The following is a 12,757-nucleotide window of genomic DNA, read 5'->3' as shown; positions in this document are numbered from 1 at the left end:
ACTCATTTTGTGTACAGTATATGGTTATACCATTTGACTGTGTATAATTGTGCATGTGTGAGTTTGTGTGTCTGCGAGTGTGTGTAATTGAGTGTGAGTGGATGTGTCTGTTTTGCACTCTTGATGTTTTAGAGTTTCACCCCTTCATTGCTGAGTACTTTTTTCTGCATTGTGGCTGATTTGTAGATTGTGGACACTAAACTTCTCTGAATTGTTGTGTTTTTGTCAATTTCCCATTAATTTCCTATGGTCGGTCATCTCTGACCAAAGACCAAGAGTGTATCTTTTTTTTTTTGACCACTTAGCCTGTTTGAATCAGGGCCTCAGTTTTTTCTGTTTTCACATTTCAAGTGCCATAAAAGTCACTAAAGTTTGTACCATTTTTATTAAGCTATGATTTTTAAAAATTCAAAACGTAAATTTGAAATGACCGAAGACGGCAGAAGGTTTAAACATTGTTATTCTACATGGAACGGGTTGCTTTATCAAGGCAGCGGTCATGTTGATGTAACATGATTTGTCGTATGCAATTCACATAGTTTTCTTTATATAGTAAAATATTTTAGCTTCTTCATAAAAACATAAAAATAGATGCACTTTGCTGGAGTACACCAATAAGAGCTGCCCCAATACGTGTCGATCAGTATCTGAAAACTATTGTTACTTTGGGACAAATAGGAGCCAGCTAAAAGTAAACAAAGTTTGGGATCAGAAAGATTTTTTATGTTTTTTTTAAAGAAGAATCTTATGCTCATCAAGGCTGCATTTATTTGATCAAAAATATAGAAAAAAATAATAATAATATTGCAAAAAATGATTACAATTTAAAAATGTTGGTTTTTGATTTTAATATACTTCAAAATATAATTATTCCTGTGATGAAATGCTGAATTTTCAGCAGGCATTACTCCAGTCTTCAGTATCACATGATCCTTCAGAAATCAATCTAATATGATGATTTATTATCAATGAGGGAAACAGCTGTGCTGCTTAATCTTTTTGGAACTTGTGATATGTTTTTTTTCAGGATACTTTGATAAATAAAAAATAAGAAATAGCAACATTTATTTAAAGAAGAAATCTTTTGTAACAGTATACATTACATTTAAAAAGTTTAGGGTCAGTATTTATTCAGCAAGTAGCTGTTTGGAAATGCAGCCTGTCCCATATTTAGACATATCTTTTAAACTGTTTCTAAGAACTGTGAATGAATTACACAGATGCAGTCTGAATTGCAGCCAAGTATAAACTAAGTCAAACAAGTGTCTTATGAAGAAACTTCAAGAGAAATGCAGAGAGTGTTTGCCAATATGGTCTTAGTATCAGATGACTGTATATCTGCCTTGGCGAAGATTGTGACAGGGCTATTTCTGTCTGAGCCTTTCGGTCATTCCGGTAAGAAGATGAGCAATCCCAAATCAGAACAGCATGTGGATCAGAATGGAGGGAGAGGGGGCCGATACAGCCACTACTCATTTACAATAAACCTTTCTCCCTAGATACAGTGTCATTTTGATAGACTAGACTCATAGAATCATTAAGATATTGTCCAACATTTTTTTTTTTTTTTTTTTTTTTTACAGTTATTAGATTTTTTTTTACAGTTATTTGTAAAACATGATTTAATTGCTGGGGTCACAAAAAAAATACAAAAATAAATTTAATTTAAAGAGTTAACATTCTGCTCTATAAATCATGAATGTAAGCCCCTCTTTAAAGTCAGTAGCAAGGTATTCCGAAGCTGGGCTGCCATCTAGTGTATCCAAAGAGAATTTCTCAAAATACTTGATCAAAGCTGAAATTGTATAGTAAACAATAATGTCCTATTTCTTTCTTGTAAAAAAAAACAAGATTGTTGCTGAGATAGGTAGCTATTATAACCTCACAGCAATATTACAAATCTTTCTTTGGTTAACACATGGAATCTTATCCTCACCCTGTGCCTTGGCTGCAATTATGAGCACATTATGGGGCCAGTGAGAAATGCGAAAAGAAAGGCTACTTTGTTGCTAATGCCATTGAGTGGGTGGGTCAAACAGTCCACTCTTGTATATATTGTTGAAAAATCGTTTAGCCTCATTGGTGTGAAAGGGACGGATATATTTAGACAGTTACAAAGATATCGACTGCAAACTTCTCTGGACACAATTAAGGTAAAGAAACAAACATTCACTCACTAATTAGATGCATTAAGAAATGTCTTTGCAAGCTCTTTAGTCATTATACTCATAACATTTTATCATTATAGTTATTACATTTTAAGTTTGCCTTTTTTGTTGTTGTTGTTGTTGTTGTTGCCATTACTATATTTTCAGTGCAACAACAGGTGTAAATAAATGCTAATTTAATTAATTTAAATTAAAGAAAATAATACAAATCCTTCTGCATGTAATTTAACAAGTAACACTTTCTAACATAAAATATTTGCAACAAAAACTTGCAACAGTACATTCTGTGTGTTCAGGTTGGCATGGCACATGATCTGTGCTATATAATGCAGTATGCAGCAGTAGATTCCTGGCAGGATTAGTATGGAGAGTAAATCTCCTGTTGGCAGATTTTACAAAGCCACCACACAAAGAGAATGTGTGCCAGCCGACCACTACCAAGTCACGAAGGCAGCTTTGTCTATCCTTCTTCATTACTATCTCGGGGAGCCACAGAACAAGCTTCTGTCTGGATTTCAGAGGAGGATAAGTGATGCAGTAGAAAGTAGAGGACACCTCACTGCATCATTTCTGTTGTATGAACCAATACACCAGTGAGAAGATTATTGTAATGTTCATGAAGCCCTGCAAAATATGATTTTTTTTTTTTTAACTTGAAATTATTTAGTAATGGATCCATTACACCATGTTTTTCCTCTTTAATTAAATTAATTTAATTTAAAAAATAATTTGTGGCTCACAAAGATGGTTAGTGATGGATATCAGTGACCTGTTCATTCTTAAATTAGAGATCTGTTTTTTTTTTTTTTATTGAAGGTTTCAAAGGAAAGAAACAAAGACAGACATCATACTTGTGAAAACATGAAGACATTTTGATAAGGTAAATGGGAGGAAAAATGAATTGACAATATGAGCGTAATCCAAATTGAGCATAATCCAAATTAGTTGTCAAATGACACAATAGCATGGAAATTATATTAAAAATGACATTTGATATGATGATAAAATGATAAAACAAAAGTCATTTTAGCTTAATAAAACAATTCAGGGGAAAAAACTACAATTTGCTGAAGATTTACTCACCCTTACACCACACAAGATGAGTTAGTTTCTCCATCTGAACAGATTTGGAGAAATTGAGCTTAACATCACTTGCTCACCAATGGATCCTCTACAGTGAATAATAATAGAGTGATAAAAGAGAGTGATAATAACTTCACAATTATCCACAAGTAATCCACACAACTACAGTCCATCAATTTACTTAAGAAGAGAAAAGTGTGTTTCTAAGAAACAAATCCAAACAAACAACTAATCGACATGGCCTGAGATTGAGTACATTTTCAGCAAATTTAAATTTTTTGGTAAACAGTTCCTTTTAAAAAAAATTATATAGCATTAACCTTTATATTTATATATATAATATATAAATAATATATATAAATATATTTATATACATATACTTTTCATTTATTTGTAACCTCACAAACAAGCTCAGTTCAAAGTAAACAATTGAACTTGTACTTTCACTCACCTCTAACAGCCAATAATGCAATCGATACGGTCTTTCCTGAGGGGCCTGAACCGCAGAAAGCCCCTGGAACCGGAGGGAGAGGTCTCCACTTTTCGTCGCTGTCTTACAACTTTAGATCTAGTGGCTTTGGGAGTGGGCAGCACCTTAGGGGCCGGTGTTTACGTGCTTTCTGGAGAGGTGGCCCGGACCCTGGCTGGACCAAGTATTATCATCTCCTTCTTCATTGCTGCTTTAGCTTCTACCTTTGCTGGGCTCTGCTACGCTGAATTTGGCTCAAGGGTTCCTAAGACCGGCTCTGCCTATCTGTACAGCTACGTGACTGTAGGAGAGGTGTGGGCCTTCACCACAGGATGGAATTTACTGCTGTCTTATGTCATCGGTAAGCAGAAATTATAGGCTTCAGCCTAATGGTGATCAGACATACAGACAGACAGACAGACAGATAGAGTCAAAGGTCAAGTACTAACAAAGCTTTCTCTTGGTTTAGGCACATCAAGTGTGGCCAGGGCATGGAGTGGCACATTCGATGATCTTATTGGAAATGTGATGGCTAATTATTTTAGCAAATACGCAGGCATGGACCTGCCTGGCCTGGCAGCGTACCCAGACTTCTTTGCAGCTGGTCTCATAATGATTCTTTCTGGTATCAGACTATAATAATCATACACTGTTTAGTTCATTATTTTATATTTACCATCTATGACTAAGGCTTAGACACTATGTACCGTATTTTTCTCACAGGACTTCTTGCATATGGTGTGAAAGAATCAACCACGGTCAACAAGATATTTACAAGTGTTAATATACTGGTGTTGGTATTTGTCATCATCGCTGGCTTCATCAAGGGAAAGCTACAGAACTGGTTTATCACTGAAGACATCATCCTGAATGCAACAGCAATGCATGAGTAAGAACATTTGCATTTATAATTTATTGGAATTTTCAGTGAAGTAATACTGAGTGTAATCCTTTCTAGAAACATTAAAATTCTATAGTGTATGTTTATTTTGGAATACTAGCATTCTACTTGTTGCAGTATAAAGAACATACACTGTGCATACACCGTATGTATACACAATCAAAATAAAATAAAATAAAAATAAAAATCAGTTGCAATTTCCATGTCTTTCTTGACTCATCATTTGATTGGACTGACATAAGTTTGCCAAAACATTTTAACACAAAATAAATAGAAATGCAATATATTCTACACCAAACAGCATAATCTTACTATTGTGGAAAAAATAGCAGGAGTAGTGTGCTAATGTGCTTTTCCAAATTCAGCCATATCATTGGTTGTTTTCTAAAACTGATTATTTAATTTAATTTTATTTTTGAAGAAACCTAACATCCACCGTCAATGTCACCACTGAGTATGGAGTAGGTGGATTTTTCCCATTTGGATTTGAAGGAACACTGGCAGGAGCAGCTACATGTTTCTATGCATTTGTTGGCTTTGACTGCATTGCAACTACAGGTAAATCTGAAAACATCAATAATGTCAAATGAATAATAAAAAAAAAAAAAAAAAAAAAATCTTGTTCATCCCAAATGTTTAAAACTTTGTGTATATTATCTCTAGTCATGGTTTTACACTGATTTTCCAGGCGAGGAGGTGAAGAACCCTCAGAAGTCTATACCTGTGGGTATCGTGGTGTCTCTGCTCATCTGTTTCCTGGCATACTTTGGCGTTTCAGCTGCTCTCACTTTGATGATGCCATACTACCTTCTCAGTGTTCAGAGTCCTTTGCCTGTGGCCTTCACTTACATTGGCTGGGGTGCTGCAAAGTACGTTGTGGCAGTCGGGTCCCTGTGCGCTCTGTCAACAAGGTAAAGGAGTCACAGATTGAGATCTAAATCTCTGTTATGTATTGGTTCATTTACAGACAGTTAATTTCATCTGCAGTCTCTTGGGGTCCATGTTCCCAATGCCCCGTGTCCTGTTTGCCATGGCCAGAGATGGACTCATGTTCAAATCATTGTATAAAGTCAGCTTACGGCAGAGTCCAGTGGTGGCCACACTGTCCTCTGGCACTGTGGCGGGTAAGTGTATTACAAACGAATGTTAAAAAACTATCTACATATTGGATCAATTCATTCGGGCCACTTTTTCTTCTCTCACATATGACAGACTAAGCCAAATCATAAGACTAGGGCTTTTTTTCTCTCTATAAGATGAATAGTAAATAATCTCCAGCTTTTAAAGCCCTGAAAATCATGTGCTCTGCTTTATTCCAGCAATAATGGCTCTTTTATTTGACCTGAAGGCATTGGTTGATATGATGTCGATTGGAACCCTCTTCTCCTACACACTTGTGGCTATTTGTATTCTCATACTAAGGTTGTATTCCCAGCTCCACACTTCCCTTCTAACACCATGATGCAAATCTTTGAAGCTAAAACTAGTTTCTTTAAAGGTATCAAGAGACGGCTTCAGAGGAAAGTGATTTGCACACACCCAGAAGTTCGATGTTTGGATTTTTGAAACCCCCTTCATACCCTACCAATGAAACTTCAAACACTGTTACAGCCTGCACAGTTTTTCTTGGTATGCAGAAAACCTTAGTAAATTCCACAGAAATACTGAAAAATATGACCACTACCACAATATCAGCAAATTTCTTTCATATCTTGATTTTGCAGTTGTGTTGGTGCTTATTCTGTCACTTCTGATGAGCAAAGCTATCAGATCTTTGTTGTTTCTGGAGATCTGGATTGTTGTGAGTGTAACTGTGATCCTGATCATAATGTTACTCACAGTCTTCATTATCTGGAGGCAACCCCAAAACCCAACCAAAGCCTCCTTCATGGTGAGCACAGGGCTTTTTACAATACAATACAATAGCACCTTATTTTATAAATCAAAATATATTTGTAAAATATTTTAAAAGAATAAAAGATTCATATCTCATATTTTCTTTGACCACAGGTACCGTTCTTACCTTTACTCCCAGTAGTGAGTGTGTTCATCAACATTTACTTGATGGTTCAACTGGGAGAAGACACCTGGATTCGTTATGCTGTGTGGATGGCTGGGGGTATGTAATGCAAAATATAAAATGTTGTTGAAAGACCAACCTATATAAATATATATATATAATTGTAAATGTGTGTGTTTTTTCTGCTCAGGATTCCTTATCTACTTTGGATATGGAGTTAGAAACAGCATCCAGAGGCAAAGGTTACTCAGCAGTCAGGTCACCATTGAAACCATCTGAAACCAAATCTGATAAAAAAAAAGGAGCAAAATAAATTGATGAACTACAGAAAAATGATTTGCATCAGTCATATCTCTCAAGTAGATGCCAGTTTAGCAAGTTTTTATCATATTTGCAGTGAAATAATCTCTGTCATTTTATAATTTTTATAATAAATAAATAAATAAATAATTCTGAATCTTCAATTTGACCATGAAATTGTTTATTAAATAACACACTATTGTTAAAAAGTTTGGGATCTGTAAATTTATTTTACGTTTTTGAAGGAAGACTCTTATGCTCACCAAGGCTGTGTGTATTTGATATATATTAATATATAGAATTAAACAACAATTTTGTGAAATAAAATTAAAATGTAAATATTTGTTTTATTTATTTATTTGAATATATTTTAAAATGCAATTTATTCCAGTGATGGCAAAACTGAATTTTCTGCAACCATTACTCCAGTCTTTACTGAAACTACTCCTAACATTATAAATGTCTACACTGTCACTTTTGATCAATTTAATGCATTCTTTCTGAATAAAAGTATAAAAAGTAGCATATTGATTCAAACATTTGAATGATACTTTATGTTGGGAGAAAATGCTTCAATAATTTCAAAAAGGTCCCAAATACTGCATTAGCTGGACCAAATGGGGAAAAAGTTAAGTTTAAAGATTTGAAATATTAGATACGCATTAAAATATAAGATTTCATGATTTCATTTTATTTTAACAGAATGCAAGCTTGGAAAAAAGATTTGGTACATAGTACATTGGATTGCATGACTAGAAAACAGCTGCTACTCTGAGTTGCTGAGTGAACTGGTGTACTCTTAAGGGACTTTAATCTTACTTTCAACTGTAAGGGCACTAAAGAACAATAGTACCATTCACAAGATCCTACCTGAGTCACACTAATCAGATCTGAACTATTAAATCAAACAGAAATTCTGAAAACTGGGTCATTCCACAGCAAATACCGGGCAATGAGTTTATACGCCACTAATATCTTTGGTATTTTTAACTCCATTGTCTTTATGCACCAGAAGAAAAAAAATAACCAAAGTAAATGTAATATAATGTAGAACTTAGCACATAACACTGTCATGTACATATTAGTGGATCAGTTTTACATTTACCATGTGTTCTTCAATGATTACAAATTGCCTTGTGTCAAATGCTTTCACAGAGTAGACCTGAGACTGATGCCTCTGAGTTTTTACAGCTAAATAAACACTGGCTGCTTTTTCAGTTGGATGGCCAGCTCTCCTCAGACTCTGATTGGTAGAATGAACACAGAAAGGACCCATTGAGTGTAACCAGAGGAATTTAGGGTGCTCATGCGACTCTGGTAAACATCTGACCTCTCACTCTACACTCGGTTCCTCCTCTCCTGCTACCTTTCTATTTCTCCCTTCTCTGCATGTATCCTTAAGAGCTGGGTACACTAGAGTGAACTAAAGTTTGTTTGTGGTTGCCGTGAATATTCTCCGCCATGAAGTGGAGGGTGGTGCTATTTGTTCTTCTTGTTTCTCATTTGATCATTCAGTTTGGTGAGTATCTTACCTCTTAAGAGATACATTATGTAGATATGATTCTCAGTAATACAAACAGTGAAAACCAATATAACTCTACAAAGCAGGTATTAACACAATGCATGTAAAACATTTGTGACCCTGGGCCTGGGTCTTAAGTCGCTGGGGTACATTTAGCAATAGCCAAAAATACACTGTATGGGTCAAACTTATAGATTTTTTTATGCCAAAAATCATTAGGAAATTAATTAAAGATCATGTTTCATTAAGATATTTTGTAGATTTTTGTTTAGTAATATGCATTGCTAAGGACTTTTTTGCACCATTGTGTAAGATATTCAAATAGTTGTATCTCAACCAAATATTGTTTTATCCTAACAAACCATACATCAATGGAAAGCTTATTTATTCAGCTTTCAAATTATGTATACATTTCAATTTTGAAAAGTTGCATATCAAAAGTTTATAAAAAGTTGCATAGAAAATGCATTTGTTTTGCATGAAGCCCACACTTATTGCTTCAGTTCTCAGGGACTACATGAACTGATCAAATTTAGTTTGAATTCAATCCAAAGTCACTTTGATTAAAAGTGTCTGCCAAATGTATACATGTAATTCTTACTGAGTGTACTTACAATGGTTTGTCACATAAAAAACAGGCATGTGCCAAAAGGTTGAACCTGACCCAAAGACCAAATCTGAGAAGAGAAATGGCAAGTCTGAGTCTGGGAAGGGATCAGGAAAGACTCTTGCTTCCAAAACTAGAGTGAAAACCACCCCTGAAACCCCTAAAGAAGCTCAGATGTACCTCACTCAGGTGGTAAACAAGGGAAGGTTTCAGAAAGTGGCGGACACGCTGACTGTCCGAGCAGGCGATACGTTAGAGCTGAGGTGTAAAGGAAATCCTGTCCAGTGGACTGTTCCTGCATATCTAGAAGAGGATGATGAAGGACGACTTAGGTATGAGTCATCGCATTAGATTGCATTCATTTAGTTCAAATAATCAGTTGTTGTTGTTTTTTGTCTGTATTTTCAGGACAGTTCAGCATGAACGTTATGGTACACTGATTTTGGTAAACACAACAGCAGCAGATACAGGGGAGTTCACCTGCTATCCCATGTATTGTGAGGATAAAGACTGCAGAAAACAGTATGACAAAAGTGTCAAAGTCTACATCTTTTTTTCAGGTAATATAAGAATGTAATGTGATGAACAGTGTGCAGATTATACAAGTATTCTTTAGGTAACAAGAAAAGTATACAGTACATCTTAAATCAAGTGGTAAAGAATAACATTAGCCCTACATATCTATGTCGAGACTCTAATCTGAATGCAAAAAGCTGCAAAGTCCTACTGTTGCAGTGCTAAATGATGTTTGGAAATTAAATATCTCTGCAATTCACTAATTATTTTGCAGTAATGACTGCTTGACTGTACTTTATTCTTTACATTCTTATACCATCACAATTTTAATTCCAATTTAAACACAGAAATGACAGTTGCCCATTGCCATTTTTCTCTTAGACCCTCAGGAGTTGTTTGTACCTTCTGCTGAGTATTACGAGGTCATTCAGCTTCGCACTAACTGGCCCACCGTCCTGCCCTGCCAGGTGACTTCTCCACAAGCAAAGGTGTCTTTACACCAGGAATTTCCTCCAATGGAGGTAAATGTGGACGGACGAGAAATCTCCTTTGATGTCAAGAAGGGTTTCACCATCCACAGACCGAAACAGTATCATGCTGGATCTCTGTACTGCGAGGCAAGCCTGGGAAACCTTCGCCAGAGCTCAACCAAATACATGCTCATCTATGTCAACTGTGAGTATTTAGTTAGCACGCGACAGCAAACTGAAAGCAGTACACAAGCATGTGACCATATAAAGCAGACTGCAAAAATCTCAGAAATGATTTCAGAATGTCTGCCCTGGTAGATCCAGCCGCCCCTCCGTTTCCTGCGATCCAGGCCTCCTCCGACACTGTGGCAGTGGGACACAATCTTCAGGTGACATGCACTGTGATAGGAGAGCAGGACGTGTTGGTGGAATTTACCTGGGAATATCCTGGACAAAAGGTTAGACCAGAGGGTACACGAAATAAGACACACAACCTCACAATATTTAAACATATATGAAAAAAAAATACAAGTTGTATTTAAAAAGATTTTTAAATAGAACTAGCATTAGAGAATTAACCCTATAAATCCTGACGTGTGAAATAACAGTGACGTGAAAAAAATATTGAAATAGAGCAGTTTTAGACAACATCTAAAGGAAAGAAGAGAAAAAATCTTGGTTTATTCAAAGGGCAATCTGGTGCAGTTTCCAATATTTATATGTTAAAAATGTAAAACGAAATTCTTATAACTCGTAATGTAAATCAAAGAGATCTTAATAAGCAAGATGATATTGAAATGCTTAGTGTTATGATCAAAGTACTGTAGTTTTTACTGTTGAAACCAAAGCATATACTGTAATGCAATACAATGATGATTGAGAGATGATGGACTCCTCAAAAGCTTGATGTATCAAATTTGATTCTCACATTTTAACATGAAACATACAAAAAAAAGTATGTATTGATAACCAATAAACCTAAGTTGCTTCAGACTGGTAAGTGTTTATCTCAGAATATTAATAACAATAAAAAGTTATTGCTAAATTTACTTTATTATAGAAAATGTGCACCAAGTTCTATTATAGAGACCTTAGAAGTTTGTCTATCAAATATAATACAGTAGGCTTTGAGGGTCAACATATTTACATTATACTATATATATATATATAACATTACATTATAATATATTAAAATAAAATGATAATTTTTTTTGTTTTTTTTTAAGATTATTTATATCTTTCATTATTAGATTGGGCGCCCGCTGTACACCCTGGACAATGTGCAGACAGTGCAAGTGGATGGGCAGAACCGACAGAGAACTCAGATAATACTGCTGGTGGACGAGGTCAGAGAGGTTGACCAAGGAACATACACATGCACAGCTCAAAACCTACAGGGTTCAAGGTCTGCATCAACCACTGTCAAAGTGCAGTCAGCACAAACCACCACCAAGCCTAAGAAGCCATGAAGTCCTATTCAGAGAAATCCTATAGAAACCTGAAAACCTGGATCATTCCAATCAGATATTCTTAGCTATAACATGTTATACCAAATGACTGTACAATAACCAGAACGATCCTCACAGAACACTGTTTTTTTTCTCTCTCTTTGGAGAAGACACAAGTCAGGTGGAACAGATCAAAGTGTAAATAGTGCTTAAATTATATAGTATGTGCATTCACATTGTTTTACTGAACCCTACAACATAAAAGGGGATTGTATACTGTATATGTGAGAATATAATTTTAATTTGAGAAGACAGAATTTAAATATGACAATTAAATATGCAACTATAGAAATTCTGGCATAAATGGATAAACAAAAAATGGAGAGAGGGTTATGTATCTGTCTTAGTCTTTGTGACATTTAACTGTAGGCTATTTATAAATTTCTAATATTGTGCAGTTTTGAATCCTGTACCTACATGCTTTGATTTTTTTTTTCATAATATTCAATAAAACAGTATTTTCATGCCAGCTTCTGTTTTCTGTGTTCTTTATAGCAATTTAAACTACTGCTGTTATTATCAATAAAGCCAAAGTGTTTGTGACACCCACTGAATCCCAGAAATACCACAGCTTGGCATCAACAGCAGGGGGCAAAATATTTGTGCTATTGAAAAGATGTGGAATAAACAAAAGCAACATGTTCATATTACAAAAACCTCAGTCATTACACTGCCTTAACCCTCAACTATTGACATTCATAATGTACTAGAAATTGGTTAAAACATTGGTTTCATGCATATGATTAAATGGATTTGTTTCTTACAAACATGTCTTCAGAAGACATGCAGAAGACATTTGAACACATAAAGTGGGGCACTAAGGGTTAAAAGGTCTTAATGCACCAGATTCTCCAGAAGCTCATTTCTTTTCACTCATTTACTGTTCCTGAAACGAAACCATTCAGGATACCTCTCCTCTCCTAAAAGGGCAGGAAGTATGCAGTACACTCAGGTATGTGCTGTGCCCAGAGGCTACAGTCATCAGAGTATTAGTGGAGAAGTAATGACAGGGTGCTGTCAGTCTTATTCAGTAGAAGAAGGTCTGGGGCCAGACATGAGTCTGTGTCTAGATGCATCTGATTTCATAAGAGTTGTGTGAATAATTATAACAACCGGTTGTGTCCTAGCATAGGATACACCTATTTGTTCATTCTATTCTGTTAGTATCCATTGGAAATACATTATCTGTATAA

The 12,757-nt window shown here is 35.4% G+C and overlaps 2 protein-coding genes across 2 annotated transcripts; both read left to right on the top strand.

The window, feature by feature from the left end:
* The first annotated feature begins 2,084 nt into the window (after positions 1–2,084).
* On the top strand, positions 2,085–7,105 carry LOC132113805 (cationic amino acid transporter 2-like). The gene is made up of 13 exons (XM_059521823.1): positions 2,085–2,153; positions 2,985–3,048; positions 3,712–4,081; positions 4,190–4,345; positions 4,444–4,609; positions 5,043–5,179; positions 5,310–5,532; positions 5,609–5,745; positions 5,941–6,043; positions 6,120–6,250; positions 6,346–6,512; positions 6,632–6,740; positions 6,832–7,105. The coding sequence occupies exons 3-13, from the start codon at positions 3,718–3,720 to the stop codon at positions 6,918–6,920; spliced, it is 1,782 nt and encodes a 593-aa protein (XP_059377806.1). The 5' UTR covers positions 2,085–2,153; positions 2,985–3,048; positions 3,712–3,717; the 3' UTR covers positions 6,921–7,105.
* Positions 7,106–8,059: 954 nt separating this feature from the next.
* LOC132113810 (platelet-derived growth factor receptor-like protein) lies at positions 8,060–12,039 on the top strand. Its single transcript, XM_059521828.1, has 6 exons — positions 8,060–8,460; positions 9,102–9,402; positions 9,479–9,630; positions 9,968–10,261; positions 10,375–10,514; positions 11,307–12,039. The coding sequence occupies exons 1-6, from the start codon at positions 8,403–8,405 to the stop codon at positions 11,523–11,525; spliced, it is 1,164 nt and encodes a 387-aa protein (XP_059377811.1). The 5' UTR covers positions 8,060–8,402; the 3' UTR covers positions 11,526–12,039.
* Positions 12,040–12,757: the final 718 nt, after the last annotated feature.

This window comes from Carassius carassius, chromosome 33 (genome assembly GCF_963082965.1).
Source record: "Carassius carassius chromosome 33, fCarCar2.1, whole genome shotgun sequence".
Taxonomy (NCBI): domain Eukaryota; kingdom Metazoa; phylum Chordata; class Actinopteri; order Cypriniformes; family Cyprinidae; genus Carassius; species Carassius carassius.
The sequence above is the reverse complement of the archived record's forward strand: the minus strand, read 5'-3'. Positions and strand labels throughout refer to the sequence as shown.

Excerpts from the sequence above, each read along its gene's own strand:
- LOC132113805 (XM_059521823.1), top strand. The coding sequence starts at position 3,718 with ATGCAATCGATACGGTCTTTCCTGAGGGGCCTGAACCGCAGAAAGCCC. Across the intron at positions 4,346-4,443 it reads TCTCATAATGATTCTTTCTG|GACTTCTTGCATATGGTGTG; the intron begins GTATCAGACTAT and ends TTTTTCTCACAG. Across the intron at positions 5,746-5,940 it reads GTCCTCTGGCACTGTGGCGG|CAATAATGGCTCTTTTATTT; the intron begins GTAAGTGTATTA and ends GCTTTATTCCAG.
- LOC132113810 (XM_059521828.1), top strand. The coding sequence starts at position 8,403 with ATGAAGTGGAGGGTGGTGCTATTTGTTCTTCTTGTTTCTCATTTGATC. Across the intron at positions 8,461-9,101 it reads TCATTTGATCATTCAGTTTG|GCATGTGCCAAAAGGTTGAA; the intron begins GTGAGTATCTTA and ends CATAAAAAACAG. Across the intron at positions 10,515-11,306 it reads GGGAATATCCTGGACAAAAG|ATTGGGCGCCCGCTGTACAC; the intron begins GTTAGACCAGAG and ends TTTCATTATTAG.